Source organism: Lepidochelys kempii, chromosome 11 (assembly GCF_965140265.1).
Source record: "Lepidochelys kempii isolate rLepKem1 chromosome 11, rLepKem1.hap2, whole genome shotgun sequence".
Taxonomy (NCBI): Eukaryota; Metazoa; Chordata; order Testudines; family Cheloniidae; genus Lepidochelys; species Lepidochelys kempii.
The window spans coordinates 32,955,218-32,972,713 of record NC_133266.1 but is presented as its reverse complement, the minus strand read 5'-3'; the positions used below and the strand labels follow the sequence as shown (position 1 = coordinate 32,972,713).

General features: G+C 38.8%; 1 protein-coding gene across 2 annotated transcripts in view; it reads left to right on the top strand.

The window, feature by feature from the left end:
* Positions 1-17,496, top strand: part of PLA2R1 (phospholipase A2 receptor 1) — a 72,574-nt gene that overhangs the window by 43,132 nt on the left and 11,946 nt on the right. For both annotated transcript variants that reach the window (XM_073305599.1, XM_073305600.1), the window contains exons 14-23: positions 537-621; positions 1,367-1,499; positions 1,976-2,011; positions 2,872-3,029; positions 9,451-9,515; positions 9,914-10,017; positions 12,556-12,698; positions 14,004-14,121; positions 15,287-15,417; positions 16,018-16,162. In XM_073305599.1, the coding sequence (XP_073161700.1) occupies positions 537-621; positions 1,367-1,499; positions 1,976-2,011; positions 2,872-3,029; positions 9,451-9,515; positions 9,914-10,017; positions 12,556-12,698; positions 14,004-14,121; positions 15,287-15,417; positions 16,018-16,162 (1,118 nt within the window). The remainder of the gene's footprint in view (positions 1-536; positions 622-1,366; positions 1,500-1,975; positions 2,012-2,871; positions 3,030-9,450; positions 9,516-9,913; positions 10,018-12,555; positions 12,699-14,003; positions 14,122-15,286; positions 15,418-16,017; positions 16,163-17,496) is intronic.

The following is a 17,496-nucleotide window of genomic DNA, read 5'->3' as shown; positions in this document are numbered from 1 at the left end:
GCTAGCTCCCAGCTACTGAAACAGCTTATTAAACCAACTGAATTACTCCTCTATAGTACGTCGCTAGGGGTTGTGCATTTTGATGGTGAAAGTCCTGCTTTCAGTCTCACAGTATGCAGCCACAATTTGCTATATTTTTATGTCAAGACGTGCTCCGTGTGACCCAGGTCCTCATCAATACTAAGTAATCGTTTACTCTGTGAAAAATCATTAAACTCCTTGTAACCACATTAACTTCTCACTAGTGGGACTAGGGGCTTCACCATCTGACCCAATATTTTTTACATTGCCATCTTTAAATAGGTAACTTAGTCTTTTTAATCAGAGAGACAGAAATTATTTTATTTGATGCCAGCAACTCTGCAGAACATTGCTAAGAACCCAGAAAAATACATCACAATTTGATATTTCTAAATTACCAGAATTTGCTATGGATATGCAGGCTATTTATACATTTTGAAGAGGTTTTTATGAAGCTAGACAAGACAAACATATCAGCGATGTTCTTCAGCTGTTTTCTTTTTTGTCTGTCACAGGGCTGAAGAAAGGCAATTCTGGATTGGATTTAATAAAAGAAACCCCTTGTCTGGAGGAACATGGGAGTGGTCTGATGGAACTCCTGTAAATATTCATATGCTATATATTCTAAGGACCTATGAAATTACATCTGAGCATGAGACCACAGTTTAAAAACAAACCTTCCAAATAGCCAGACAGTGTGACCAGACAAAACACTCACTTCCTTCACACTCATCCACTTCGCTAACCGTAATCTGCTTTTGAATTAACAGATTTAATCACCTTTCTTGTGCCACATTTTAAATGGTGGCAAGTTTTGACTTTGTCACACGCAGTGTGGGAATATTATTTGAAATGCTACATGGCATTCAGAAGTACTAAAGCATTTCAAGGGCATGAAGAGACTCCCAGTAAAACATCTAATCATTAGAATTGTATCCAGAAGCATATTACAGCAAAAGCACACTCTATACTAATGATGAAAATAAGCGCAGAATATAAATGTAAAATGCAAATCATGCAACACTTTGAACACAGAGGAAAAATGACATCAGATGTGGGGAAGCCCCTGTCAAGAATGGCAAAAAGTTACTGTTTAATGCTACTCAGTTAGCTATATGAAAAAGGGTTTGTAAATGAGTAAGGAGTACTGAATAGGGCCCAGGAAGAGAGTAGCTATGGACCCCATTTTAAGAGTTCTTCACCATACTTCAGGTACCCCAGGTTTATTAGTTTTCTAATGGTGCAACGTATGCATTTCAAAACACATTTAATTTTGTATTAAAACTTTTAAACGTCTTATCTGGGAATCTCAGTAAGGGCTTAGGAAAGCATTGGTCTCTTGCAGGTTGTATCTGCATTTTTACAGAATATATATGTTGAAGATGATTCAAGAAATTGTGCTGCATACAAAGTAAATAGAACAATCCTGCCATTGCATTGCAATGGGAAGCGTGAATGGATATGCAAAATATCAAAAGGTAAGAGTTGTTAAGCTATGTTTTAATTTACGTATGCTACTTATAATTTGTCGTTATGTTATAGTGAAGAGACAGGGGAAATGTTTATGGGCCATAGAGTTCTCTTATTCCATGCCAGAACTCTGTGTTGATGTCAATGGGAGTTCTGCTGCATAGAATGAAAGCAGTACTGTAGTACCCTTAGATTGATATTGGTGTTTCATTTGCCGAATGGCCTTCAATGTGCACATTTAGAAATGACCTATACTGATGAGCAGTATGTGGTGATGAATGTTCAGCTGAAAATCTAGAACAAATGCCTTACCTTGTTGCTGAAAAGTGTCATGTTAGTTTTTAAACTATGTGCCCAATATTTATTTTATCCCCTCTTGAATTTTCTACCTGACCAACAAAAGAACTAATATAATTTTTTTTGTTAAATTCTGCTGTATGATTGGTGTTTGAAATATTGTTTCTTAATTATTATTTCTTTACAGGTGTTAAGCCAAAGAGACCACAGTGGTACATAAATGGTATGAAAAAGCACGTTTTAGTTTTCACATCTTGAAAAGCTATTATTTGGAATTGTATATTTAAGCTATGAGTAAAAATAGTTAATAGAAGTTAAACTTCCATTAAGTAGCATTGTAAGAATTATTGATCTCATTGCTTCTATAAGGCCCAATTTTGCCACTCTTAGGGCTGATCTTCACTTGGGGAGATCGACTCTGCTGCAATTGATGCAGCAGGGATTGATTTAGTGGGTCTTCACTAGACCTGCTAAATCGACAGCAGAGCACTCTCCGGTCAACCCCAGTACACCAGCTCTCCGAGAAGAGTAAGGGAAGTCGACCAGTGAGCGTCTCCCATCGACATAGCACAGTGAGGACACTGGGGTAAGTTGACCTAAGCTACGTCGACTCCAGCTACCTTATTCACATAGCTGGACTAGCATAACTTAGGTTGACTTACCCCCATAGTGAAGACAAGCCCTTAGTCATATTGGGAGTACTCAACTAAGATACTACTCAACTAAAGATATCAGAATCTAGCCAAGAGCAGATGGTGTAGGAATATAGTATCCCATGAGACTCATTAAAATCAATGTGCCAAATTCTGCCTTTGCTTATATGCCATGCCGCCCTACTAATGTCATTGGAGTTGCACAGGGTATGATTCAGGACAGAATTTGGCTTAGTATCCCTGTCAGTTTGTAATATATGATAGATCAAAGTTAATGAGAGGTTTTTTTTTATACTGGAATCTTTGTCCTGTGATATATATAGTATATTCAGACATACGTTTTGTTAGTTGCAAAGAATTTTCTATGTAAGAATCCAAAGGAAGTCTTAAACCTTTTACAGCACATTTGAATCTTTTGCTTCAATTTTAGAACCACCATGGTCTTATTATCAAGGAGCAGAATACCTCTTTCATATTAGTGCCTCAGAGTGGACCATCTTTGAGTTCATCTGCGGTTGGCTTCGTGGTGAAATAGTCACAATACTATCCTCTAATGAACAAAAATTTATTCACAGTAGAATAAAACAGGTAACAAGACAAACCTTTGCAAAATTAAATTTCAGTACCAATAACATCCTTTGGAATTTCTGGTTTTCAGTTGCCTTTTATAAAAATTTGAAAGTCATATTATGCTAGAAACAATTCTGCTTATAGTATTACTATTATCTTTACCTCGTGTTTTATCATTATAAAGGACGATCCTGTTTTGTGTGAGTAACTTGGGGGTGCCGGGGGCACAGTGGTAATTGCAGTGGTCTGAGCCAATCAAGAGACAGGTCAGCTTGCTGCATAAGTGTCAAGAAAAACAAAAAACAGCTCCTTACTCCAAAGTTGTGGAAGTGCTTGGGAAGTGGTGAGTTCATGTAAAGGAGCTTCCCATGCTGCATGCACTGCACCTATTCTATCATAAGCTTCTCCTTCTTTGTTCCACTCATCCCTCTGTGTCTGTGCAGGCCTCAGGAGTTGTTGCAGCTTCATTGAATCCAAATTTGCCATCATGATTCCTAGCTCACTCACGGGGGGGGGGGGGGGGGCTATGGATGCAGTTGCATAAGGCCAGATTTGGTCTTATACAGTTGCACAACAATCCTCTCTTGTCATATAGTAAATTGTAGCTGACCTTTGGATAATGATACTGGAGTACATATTGAGGGCTTATCTACATGGTGGGGCAATGCACTCTATGGGGGAGTGACTTCTAAAGTGCATTAGTGTATTTCACATTAATTGATAGAGACTGCTGGTGCTCAGTAAACGTTCTCTGGTATGTTTTAATGTAGTAGTGTTTCAAACAGCACTACTTTATAGTGCACCAGCAGAATTTACGTGGACCAATTAATGTGCAACATTAATGTGGGATGGATATATCTTTCTGCAGCTCAGCATCTCTCTCAGTTCTGGTATGTATGAGCTATTGTCCTCCTGTCTGCAGTTTTGAGGGGCATTTCAATCCTGTAATACAGCCCCTGCTGGTTACATCCCTTACTCTGGATTGCACTCATATCTTCTGTTTCAGAAGTTCAGTGGTGGTTCGCTTTGCTCCCAAGCATTTCTTTTCCAGCTTTAATTTTAATTGTTTTTTGGGAAGTAATGAGCAACCTTTACTCTCCCTTCCTCCTGTTCCCCTGGTTCTCATAGAGAGCAATGTTGTGGTCTCAGTCACAGCTGGATCCAGCACTGCAGTGCTGTCCTACCAGACTTCTCTGCTCCCCTTCAGGCATGTCAGAGCTGCCCAGAACTCACCAGGCTAAATCAGAGTGGTATTTCCATATGTGAGGCAGCATTTATAGGCCCTCCAGAGGGTGAATTATGACCTGCCTGTTCACAGCCAGCCAGTCCTCGCTCTGCCAGGGCACAGGGCCTTAGAGTTGGATTGGCATGTCAGGTTCCCCTGCCCTGAGGAGCTGCGACTCCAGTGCAGAAAAGCCCAATGTGCAGACGCAGAATATGTCAGGGAGAGAATCCAAGGACAAAGGGATGCCAGTCAGCCAGCTCTGTGGGTAAGTCCCAGCACAGACCTGGGCCATAAGGAAAAGGGGCACCATGTCATTCCCACCTTCTCACCCCTACCCCCCTAGAGAATGAAGTGGGTCCTAAGCTCCGTGAGGAAAGAGGCAGTCTCCTACACAGCTCCCCTTCTTCCCAACAGCAAATCCAAGGACTCTAGCAAAGAGATCCCATCTCTCAGGCACGGTGCCACATTTGGGTACACGCTGCAAGACAGTCACTCCAAACAAATCCTGTCCTGATCCAAATTCACAGGTGCTCTCCTGTTTGTGGAAAAATTGGATAGGAGCGTGACAGACGGTGCTTCCAAACCAAAACCATCACTCTCCTCCCCACACAGTCACTATCCTGTCTGCTAGAGGAGTTGGCAACTTCAACAGGAACCTCATTGTGTGTTCCATTTTGACAAGGTGCTGGTAAGGACCCCAGAATCTTTCTTGCCAAAGGTGAACTCATCTTCTCATGTCTCACAGGAGATCATCCATAATTCTGTCCAAAGCCATAGCCTCCTACAGAAAAGCTGTGGGGTGATGTGGATGGTTCATAAAGCACTAAGGATCTATATCAAATGAAATGAATCAACAAGAAGACTGGAATTCTTGTTCAAGTCCTTTCATCCAAAGTGCCAAGGGCTCACTGAAATGTTCCCTGGAGAGATGGATCAGGTTATGCATTATAGAGGCACAGAAGACATCAGGTTCATCTGTTGCTGGTGGAGGCGAGCATCTTTCATGAGGTTTATGACGACGTAATGAGCAGAAAGAATCTATGTTTTCATTGCAGAGATCTACAGGGCAGCAACATGGTTCTCTGTTAACACCTCTATTGGATACTACCAGGTGGACTTTCTATCCTCTTCAGAGGCCTCCTTTGGCCAGAAGGTGCTACATGCCACTTTGGCAATTAATTTGGGGGAGGAGTGTGTGCTTTTCATATCTCATTTGACTTTATTATTCCTCCCTACTTCTGTTCACTGCTTGTTATTTCTCATACATTTCATGGGAAACACTGGGCTGCAGAACGGGCAATTTCATACTCGATATTCCTTTCTGATAGCAGCGTCTTCTTCAAGTCTACCCTCCCTGGATGGCTTCTTCGCCAAGGAGCGAAATTTAATTTTTATATCTACAATTTGTAGTCCTGTTAGCCTCCTATACATGGTTTACTGGTTGGCATTGGAGCTATTGTTGTTAATCATATTCTATGAGGCTTTTATACAGCTTGGAATGAATCATGTGGTGGCAAGCTGGAGAAGGAGACCTGACCAGCTGGGGCTGTTCTAGCAGTGTTGAACTGCTCCCAGAAACTGCAGCCAGCAGGGCAATAGCTCGAATGTATAAGAATTGTGGGAGATGCTGCTAGCAGACAGGAAATGATCAGGTAAGAAATTTCCCATACCTGAATGCTTTGAAGTCCTCTTCTTAAACATACATCTCTAAAGAGGTAATTGAAGGGCTGTAGTTACTCCTCAGCAGTGCTGAGCAGGAATCAGTAATGCACAAGCTTCCCACTCACTAAGCAAATCCAGAGCTGCCTGCTTTAGACCTTACACAACAGATCAACTTTTCCTCTGAATAGGCCAGTCCAGGGTGTCACTCTCAACTTCCATTCTTTAGAATGCTGCATATGATTTCTTCTGGATTAGAGCCCTTTGTTACTAAGGTCATTTGTATGAAAACAGGATTTTTGCATTTAAATTATCATAATTCTCATTTGTATATGAAATCAGAATCTCCATAGCAATCATTGTGATGTAATAAGCAGATTATTATGATTTTAAATGGAGGAAATAGCTGCAGAAACAGATGAATTCCCAAGAAACAAAGAGCCTGTTTTCATTTAAATGTCCTTAGTAATAAAGAATGAAGGAAGAAAAATAAAAAAACCCACATAATTTAATAGCTATGATTCTGGTGCCTTAATCAGAGCAATACTACACTCTGCAGCACTAATTTAAAAGATCACCTACTACTTCTGAGCCAAAAAGATATCAATCTGTAATTGTTTACTGTCTACTTTTACTTTCAGTGTGTAAAGTCCTCTCTGCTTTTACCTTAAAAAGTAAAATAAAAACCTAAGCAGATTGTTTCTTAATACAATATAATTTTTTAAGCTTTCAATGACTTATGAGTCTGTTTTCATCTGTAGTAGACGGTGAGAATTTTCATGCAAAATATATTGAAAATGGATTTAAACAGGGATAGGTTATAGTGAAAGAACATCTTATCCTTGTATACGTTGTACAGCAGATGCTTCAATCACCAGGTCTATTGCTTCATATTATAGTTTATGCTCTGTTGAGATTATAACTTGCTTTTACTTAAAATATATATTTTGTTCATGAAGTATATATAACACTTACAAAATATTTTTCTGACTTAAAATCATTTTTAAAATGGTAAATCAAAATGATTATATGAAGATGCATTTATTTAACCATTTTTAAAAATAACATTTTTTCATTTTAAAAACAAATAGTGGATATTTATTAATGGTTTGTCAAAAGAATAAGACAAGTTTTAAAGTCACGTTGCGTGTAATACTGACTTTGCCAGTATATCCTTCAAGGATCTAGAAAAAAGAGGATTTGCAATTTTGTGTTTACAAAAAAAAAGGCAGATTCTGCTCTCAACTGTAATTAAATTATTCATGTAAATTTAACATATATAATCTAGAGTAACTCAACTTAATTCACTGGTTTTATGTCAGATTATGAGCATGATCCCATGTGGTATTGAGTGCCCTCAGTTCATATTTACTTCAGTTAGAAGTCAAGATTGCTCAGCATCTCACAGGCGGCACTCAGCAACTTGGAGGATTGGGTACTATTTGCCAATCAGGCCGTGTCTGCACTGGGGAAACATGAAACTGTTAAAACCAGCTGGAGCTGCAGTGTGGACAAGACTCCAGGCAGCAGAACTATTCCTGTAACAGGTTTAGTTAAACCTCAGTTATAAAAACAGTTCTGGCCATCAGAGTCTTGTCTACACTGAGCTCCAGCTAGTTTTAAAGCCTCGTATAGCCAAGTGTTCTTGAGCTATAGTAGCTTCTACATGAAACATTGGACTTTATCCTGTTCTCTTCAAAGTCATTCGGAAGTTTTACCATTGACTTCAGTGGTAGTTGCTCCGGCTATCATTAAAGTTGTAAAACGTTTGAATGGAATGAATGTGGTCCTTTCACTGATCACAATCAGGCATGAGAAACTTTTTTTGAAGGTATTTCAAGATGTGGCAAGGAGAATTGAAACTCCATGCCTCAGCACATCCCTGAAGCTACACAGCCTGGGCTGAATGTTAGTTAAAATTTTTCCATATTTAGCAAATCACAAGACTGATCTCATGCCTTAATCTCCTTCTCTCATCAGGAGTTTCTATATTTTTTTTTAAATGGGCCAAATTCTGCTCTCATTTCTGATGATAGCAATCCTAGTAAAATCAATAACTGAGAGCAGAATTTGGCCAAAATGTATTATGGCCAACTGCTCTACTACTGACTGTATGGACTGAAAATCTTTATCGGAAAACTAATTACTTCTCATTGACACCAACTGCTTTTTCAATATTGTGCACATTTAAAACCAATTGTTTCCTTTGTTAGCTGTCTCACAGAGAGGCCAAGGATTAAATGTCTATAAATAAGGCTGCTTGTCAGTCATGGAGGTCACTGATGCCGTGACTTTCCGTGACCTCCGCTCTGTGTCTTTTTCAGCTGCCAGTGCAGCTGGCTCGGGCTGTCCGAACACTCAGGCAGTCCCTGGACCGCGAGCAGCAGCAGTTTGAGTGTGGGAGGGGGCTCAGGATTGGGTCAGGGAGTTGGGGTACGGGGTGGCATTTACCTGGTGGGGGAAGCTCCCTGGAAGCAGCTGGCATGATCCTGCAGCTCCTAACCTAGATGGAGGGGACAGGGGGCTCTGTGCTCTGCCCCTGCTTGCAGGCATCGCCCCCCATAGCTCCCATTGGCTGCGGGTCCTGGCCATTGGGAGCTGCGGAGCCGGAGCTCATGGTGGGGACAGCGCACAGAGCCCCCCTGGCCTTTCCTCTCCCAAGGAGCTGCAGGGACATGCAGAGCCAGGTAGGGAGCCTGCCAGCCCCACCAACCCCCCTCCCCAGCTCCAGCAGGGGTCCTGGGCCACACACACCCGTGTACCCGCAGCGCCCCCAGAACGCCCCCAAACCAAGTTTTAGTTAGGAATATGTAGTACAAGTCATGGACAGGTCACGGGCTGTGAATTTTTGTTTATTGCCTGTGACCTGTCCATGACTTTTACTAAAAATACCTGTGACTAAAATGTAGCCGTATCTATAAACACTCAACAATCATTTCACCCCAGAAGTGGTCCCCACCCACAGTTCAGGGGAGAGACATGTTGGGAGGGCAGTGAGTAGAAGCTTACATTGTTGCTGTCTGTATTGTATCTGTTCTCTGGATTAAAAGGAACACCTCACTCGCTCTGAAATCTGTAACGTAGAGCTGTAATAAGAAAGCCGTTAAAAATGTGCCGTAACCAATTTACAAACTGTAATGACTGTTTACCATTATTTTAATTCTAAAAGAATTCTAAAAGGCAATGTTTGCATTTTATAAGTTAAATAAATTACCGGATTTTTTTTTAAATATCTTAAATGAACAAAACAAGTTCAGGTTCAGACCTGTGTAGCAATTTTCAGGCCACAGCAAAGTTTTACAGACAAGCTATAAATCCTAAAATTGGCAACGTGTCCTCTGTAAATTGCAAACTCAGGGCCAAATCTTGCTGTCTTTGCATGAATAGTATCACTGAAGCCAATGGGCCTACTCACATAAATTAAGGCAAGCAGAATTTGGACTTGCTGTTGCTCCCGTTGACCTTGGTGAGAGCAGGACTGGGTCTTAGGTGTTTGTTTATGCTTTACTAGGAGAACTATATGTAATTAAACACCGGTAAAAAAAATTCTTACAGCTATCAAAAAGTGACATACGCTGGTGGATTGGATTGCACTCTGAAGTATCTAGTGATGGATTTCGGTAAGAATGTACTTAAGTGTGTGCTTGGAATTTTTGTTTTGTTTTGTCTTTTATTTTATTTTTATTTTTAATGGAAAGATCTTGTTTACAAGTTGCCCTTCAGTTTGTCAAAACAAAACTGTGTTTTATGACTGCATAGGGTGTCAAGGATCCACTTAGGTTATCGGGAGTAGGCTGTAATTCAGAATTTATTACTGTTTTTTCTCATTTTAACAGTATTTCTACTGAAAGGGCTATAATGGATATAACACAACAATGTGAATAGGGTTTTTTTTGTGAGCTAATTAAGGGGCATTTTCTATCCCCTGTCTGTTTGGTGGCATTTATTAATGTAGTGGCAATTTGAGGGGTGGGAAAAAAGAAGAGAACGTCACTAAATGTTTAATGTTTCTATGCAGGTGGAGAGATGGGTCACCATTAGTATATGAGAACTGGAATGAAGGAAGAGAAAGATCTGCGCGCACACAAGGCGAAAGATGTGGCTTCATTTCATCACAGACAGGTCAATATTACATTTCCCTTTGTTGCATTAATACGAAACTAATCATTTTACGGGCCTGAAGGGGTTATTGCACATTTTATTACTAAATTAGATTGAGGTTTATATTTCTCTAGAACGTGCAAAATAACCCACAATCTATTTTTTTTTTCCCAGTAAGTGGACGCTAGACAATGACACTCTTATTTGGAACAAAGTAATAGCAAAAAAATCTGAAAATATTCTCAGAGACTGACTCAAAGCATCAAAAACAAATATTAAAAGTTCCAAATTTTTAATATCAAAATTATAAATAATCCACTCATACAATGAATCTTCAGTGCATATTAGAAATTTTTCTTTCACAGCAGTAAAGCTAATGCACTGCCAGTTTTCAGCCAGTTGTTCATCCCAAATGAGCTGGATTGATTTAGTAATGGTTTTTAATACTTTTGTAAACTGTATTTATGCCAACCCAAAACTTTACTAACTCAGTGCTCTAGCTTGGTTTTGGTTCTTTAGCCAATTTGCTTAAGGATTGTTGGTACAATGTTTTGTTATTCCCTTGTCAAGCTCCTTACATCATTAGCTGGATCTATATTTTTGCTACTGTAATCAAAATTATAGTGTTGCCAACTCACAATTTGGTCATGAAACTTGTGATATTGGGTGTTTTTCTTAAAGTCCCAGCTCCTGATGTCATTTGGTAACTTAAGAGTCTCAGCTTTTGGGTTTTTTTATTAAATTAAATTAGATTTCTAGCCCCTGTGGCAGTGGAGAAAAGCTAAAAAATGTAACTAGGTGCACCCTAGGCTCAAAAAGCAGAAGTCAAATTTTAAAAAGAACCTAAAATGTATTATTTTTAATGACCTCATGATTTTTTGGGACCTTACTTATAATTTTTGAATGCTTGGGTTTGGCAATACTGTAAGATCCCAGGTGTCAACCAAAAGGATGTTTGCTGTTTGTCAGAATAGATTCAGTGTTGAGAGCAGGCTGAGTGGCGAAGTTGTGTAGTTTTGTTACCTTGTAAGAAGCAGTCTTTTGAAGTGACAATGATGGCAACCAAAGGTGAAATATGTAGGCAAGTGGTGTTACTATTTATCAGAGGGGCACATGGATTGCATCAACTATGGTAGTATCCACTGCTGCATCATGGAGTAACCAAGGCACTGCTGTGTTTTGAGAGAGAGCATGGCTGTCCTCAGGGCCAAAAGTGAAGATGTTTAGTAGAGCTTACAAGAAAGAGAACAGATGAAATCAGACAAAATGGGACTCTTAGCGTGAGTTTGAAATGAGACCCTGTGATTATTTACTCTTTTGTATTTTCTAGTATGGGTCATCACAGTCTACCAACACAATCAGGAAGATTTTAGAGCATAGTAGCAGAATTGAGCTGGTGCTCCACTCCTGCTACTCCCCAAGGAGCTGCTGATGCTGAGCACCTCTGAGCATCAGCCCCTCTATGTTGTATAATTTTCAGCAATAAATTGCCACTAGAGGGTTGCACACTTCATTGCTCATGTAATTCAAGTTGTGTGTTATCCAGCTTAAGTGTAAATGTAGGTGAGGGTGAAGGGGCCTGGCCAGAGAGTCATCAAGGAGCTTGTGGAGGGGGGAGGGGCATCGCAGGGGGGTGAAAGGGGCAATTTGCTTGCCTGGAGGTGGGGGCTGGCTGGCCAGATTGGCAGGGGGACGAAGGGCAAGAGGCCCAGCTTGGGGAACAGCTCAACCTACATAAGCAAGGAAATGTGTAGCCCTCAAGTAAGCTTATGTCTATGATATTTGTAGGCGGCAGCAGAGGGCGACAGAGAGCTTCCTCTACCTCCAGCACCAAATGGGAAGTCTGTGGGTTGAATTTTAGTGAAAATCAAACTTTTCTGGTTTTCCAATTTTGAAATTTGGGAATTGAACAGATGCAGTTTTCAAAAGTTGTTGTGTCATACAGATTTGAGCTGGTTAAAAAATTTCCATTGACAGTTTTGTTGAAATTGAAATGGTTAGCGGAAACATGTATATTCTGACAAAATTTTTCAACAGAAATAAGTCTAAATGTTTCACTTCAATAGTGCTGAAATATTTTTGTTTTGATTCCTTTTGTTTAGATGTTCATATTATATTAAAATATTTAAATAGTATATTTAATATTTATTGTAATATAATATAAAAACTAAATTAATTTAAATGATAGAAACAAAACACTTCAGCTCTATCGAAATAAAATATTTCAATGGTCCAAATCAGTTATTTTCTGAATTTTCATTTCACGGCAAATCTCAAAATTTCAGCTTTTTGTTCCAATTCAGAATGAAAACAAAATTGAAAAGGTCAGTATTTCCAGCGGAATGTAAATTCCAGTTCTTGGCCACCTCTAATATAGAAAGACATACAGAGAAATACCACTGAATTGAATGTAGGGCCTTGTGTCATTTGGTCAATAACTTTATAGCAATATTAACAATAACATCTGAGAAACAGTAATTTTTAGTCATCAAATCGATGTACATAGCAGCTTTTCTAACATGAATGTATTAACATAATTTCTATAATTATTTTTCACAGGACTCTGGGGTGATGAAAACTGTACCATTTCTCTTCCCTCTATTTGTAAGCGTAAAACTGTATGGACAATAGAGAGAAAAATTCTAAAAGACCAGAACCATCAAGGAATATGTCCCAAAGGATGGCTATACTTTGGATTCAAGGTTAAAAAAAATTATTTTTGTTTCTTCAAAACCCATACAAATTTATGATAGTGAGTGGACTATTTAAGGATATTACAGATTATTGAAGATATTGTTTTCCCTTTTGACAACAGGCTTTTTAGGCATATAAATATAGGCCCCAATTCTGCAAATGCTTATGCTGACCAGTACTTCTATACACAAGTGGTCCCATTTAAGTTATAGAATGTTTTGACTTTGTTGAGTAAAATGTGTGTGAAGTTACTCGTGTTTTTGTGTCACGTATGTTCAGTGTTCCATACCCCGTGGCCCAATTAAGACACGTGCACTAAGAAGGCTTTTATTGTCTAGGAATGTGATTTCAATATGACAAGAAGGCTGTGCTAAATGGAGCCTTGCATTTTTTCCTTCAGAAATTGTCACATTCCAATACATGTTGTTACAATAATGTTCAGAAAAGATTGTAAACCTACGTGTATTCACACACTAGAGTTGCAGTGGTAAAATTTTCTTTTGGTTTATATTAAACCTGTGGATTCTGTAACCCAGGGACAGACAGGTAGCCAGACTCATCCCTGATTAAACTCCATTGGCTTCAGGGATAATTTTGGCCCAAGGAACATTTCACCTTTAAACTGTTTTGAATCCATCCCTGATCAGTTGTGACTGAAAATTAATACCAAGAATGTAGAAGAGATGTGTTTATGTAAATAAATGTTTACTTTTCAGTGGCCTGTTTGAATTGATTTGATGGCTTCCGCCCAATTCCTGGCGGGCAGATGTCCACATCACAATATTCATGACGCAGCTGATCTTGATTTTTCACTCTTGTGGACAGTCTTGGCAGAGAGGCCCTAGGCATGGCTACACTGGAAACTTCAAAGCACTGTTCCGGAACGCTCCTGTGGCAGCGCTTTGAAGTGCGAGGGTGGTCGCGCACCAGCGCTCCTGGTAATCCACCTCCACGAAGGGATTAGCGCTCGGAGCCTGTCTACACTAGCGCTTTAAAGCGCTCAGACTTGCTGCGCTCAGGGGGGTGATTTTTCACCCCCCTGAGCCAGCAAGTTAGAGTGCTATAAAATGTAAGTGTAGACAACCCCTTAGAAACTGAAAGAGCATGGGCACTGCCCTGCTCTGTCTCCCTTTGAAACGATTGTCATTCTTGCTTAGGGTTCAAACACAATGGCAGGCCATTGCCCTTGTTGTACCTATTCTGTGGGTAATCAGAAGACTATAGTCTTCAGGGCTGTCAATACAGTACCTTTAACAATCACCAAACACATTTTAAAATGTAAAAAATAAAACATTTTTTTCTTTTGGGAATAGTGTTTTTTGATACAAATTCCAAAGGATCCAGACCATCTGACGAACTGGTACTCTGCCCAGACTTTCTGCAGTGAACAGGATGGGTCACTTGCTTCTATTGAAAATGAAGTAGAACAAGGTAATACTGTATTGCATTATAATAACAATGACATTTTATTTGTTTTATTAAGAAGTAAAGCATAATCTTAATTACAGGACTGGGAATTAAGAACACTCACATTCCAAACCTGGCTGTGCTACTAACTCTCTCAAAAAGAAAAGGAGTACTTGTGGCACCTTAGAGACTAACCAATTTATTTGAGCATGAGCTTTCGTGAGCTACAGCTCTCACGAAAGCTCATGCTCAAATAAATTGGTTAGTCTCTAAGGTGCCACAAGTACTCCTTTTCTTTTTGCAAAGACAGACTAACACGGCTGTTACTCTGATAACTCTCTCAAGTGACTTTGAACAATCTCTTTAAAATCTCTTTTCCTCAGTTTCTCAAACTATGAAACGGGGATAATATTTCCTTGTGTTCCTCAAAAGTGTATTTTGAGGATTAGTTATCGTTTGCACAACACTTTGTGCATACATACAAAGGTGATACATGAATTAGAAATGCCAAAGGTAGAGGGGTACATTTTTAAAGATTGCTTTATAAAATTCCTATATTAGAAATACATTATAATATTGTAAAATCTACCTAATTAAAAATAACGGTGGTAATGATGAAAAACTAGTATCCTCGTTACATGAATACAGTGCATTGGGTCTTATCTACACTATATTAGATTGGCTTTTTATACACTGACCAGTCCAAACTGGAGTCTAAGAAACACCTGTATGCTTGGCACTTTTTATATTCCCTGTTCAAAAAAGTCCCAAGTTAAAATTTGTCATGTGTGTAAAATTTTTTTTAGTTGAACTAAAAATCTAGCCTTCATGCTTTACGTTACACAGTCTAATTTTTAACTACAGTGGAGAAATGCATTTTCAGTGAAACAGTCACATCAAAAAACTAAAATTGTTCCAAACTGCTATGGGAACCTCTTCAACCTTAATTAGGTAATGGTCTAGATCCTGACCCCACTGAAGTCAATCAGTACCAGTAAATTTAAAATTACATGGAAATGAAATGCTGCTAATGCTCTTTCCTTCTAATAAGGACAATACCTATGAAATGGCATTGGCTGCTAATTAAGTTTTTCCTTTGTTTTAATGTGCTAATTGTGGCTATAAAGAGAGAGTTGCCCAAATGGCTTACAATAACTTATGTGTTAAAATTCATTCTTTCTTTTTGCAGCTTTTATAACAATGAATCTATTTGGACAGAAGACTAGTGTTTGGATAGGTCTTCAGAGTGATGATTATGGAAAATGGGTGAATGAACATCCGAAGGTATATTCCAATTGGTTTCCAGTTGAAGTAGTTCATGTAAGTTTTATGAAATGCGTTTCGTGGGGAGGTATTGTTTTGTACATAATAATCAGTGATTTTTTTTAAAAGGATAGGGCCTAATAGGGCCTCAACATGGGCTTACTTTTGCACGTCCTAATAATGGAGGGAACAGTTTCATGGGTCCAATTAAATGTGGTCAAAAATGATCCTCTGTAGACATCTAGCCGTTTGATTTACACCTTCAGTTGGGTAGACACACATATCCCATCATTTACTCCTATAGCTCTTTACAAGCACAAAATTTGGGGCATAACAAGTGGTAAACAGTTTTTAAAATCTGCTCCAGAGAGCAAAATTATCATGAAGTGTACTGTGCAGTGTATTGCTTTATGCATAGAGAAATATTTAGTTAGTTCTGATTTCACATTCTTTCAACTGAATTATGCAAAATTTTCATTATGATGTTTCAATTTTTAATTATGATGATGTACATTAGAATGTTCATGTTTAGTGACTGTCAGCTGGTTAATCTTCTGCATGCTTTTTCTTGTAATGATTTTTATTTTAATCAGTTAAGACTTATTTATTAGTTTTTAGGCAGTGTTCATTCATTATCATGATACATGTTTATTACAGGGTCAGAGGTATAACAGTGCTAATATCCAAGAACAAGTTCCGTTGTGTACCTTGGTATCAAATAACCCTAATTTTCATTTTACGGGAAAATGGTACTTAGAAAGCTGTCAGAAAAATTATGGTTTTATCTGCCAAAAGACTCAAGGTAAGGATTTGTTTCTGTTTTACTCTCACTCTCAGCCCTCTCCATTGTTAATTAACTTGCTCACGTTCTTCTCTCTCATCTGTGGTATGTTGTATACATTCTTTATAAACCGTGGAATGTAAATTACCTCTTACACGGCTTCATGTCAACAGCCTAAAACTACAAATTATCTGTAATATTTTGGACAAATCAACATTGCTACATGATCAATACCAAGAGTATTATCTTTGTTTTTTTCTTCTGGCTATACATTGCATATCTTAGATCATGGAGGGGAGCAGGTATTTGGGGTGATGCATAACTTGGAGTAATGATATAAAATTTAGACTAACCATCAGAAAAAACTACTGACAATGAGATTCAGTATGCGACCTGTAAAACTGGATTATAGAAAACTTCAGGAAAAAGTACTGTAGAGAACAGTCCACACAGAGAGGAAGATAGACTAGAAGACCTAATATAGTTGGGCTTTTTCCATAGATTACAAGGCCAGCAGGGACCATTGTAGTCTTCTAGTCTGACCTTCTGTATAATGCAGGCAAAATAATTCCTAGAGCATATCTTTTAGAAAAACATCCCATCTTGATTTAAAAATTGGCAGTGGTGGAGAATCCACCACAACCCGTGGTAAATTGTTCCTGTGGTTAATTATTCGCTGTTAAGGTTCTGCATCTTATTTCCAGTCTGAAGTTGTCTAGCTTCGACTTCCAGCTATTAGATCATGTTGTACCTTTCTCTGCTAGACTGAAGACCCCACTACTAAATATTTGTTCCTCATGTAGGTATTTATAGATTCTAATCAAGTTGCCCCTTAACTGTCTCTTTGTTAAGCTAAATAGATTGAGTTCCTTGAGTAAATCACTATCTATAAAGCATGTTGTCTAAGCCTTTAATCATTCTTGTGGCTCTTTAAATCCACTCCAATTTAGCAACATTCTTCTTGAATTGAGGAACTGGATGCAGTTTTCCAGCAGCAGTCACACCAGTGCCAAATCCAGAGGTAAAATTACCTCTCTGCTCCTACTTGGGATTCTCATTTATGCATCCAAGGATCGCATTAGCCCTTTTGGCCACAGTGTTGTACTGAGAGCTCATGTTCAGGTGATTATCGTCCCTGAACCCCAAATCTTTTTCGGAGTTACAGCTTTCCAGAAGAGATTCCCCCATTGTGTAAGTTATGCCCTATATACTTTGTTCCTAGATGTATATGTTTACATTTAGCCATATTAAAATACACATTGTTTGCTTGCACCCAGCTTACCAAGAGATCCAGATCACTCTGTATCAGTGACCTGCCCTCTTCATTATTCAATACTTCCTCAATTTTTGTGTCA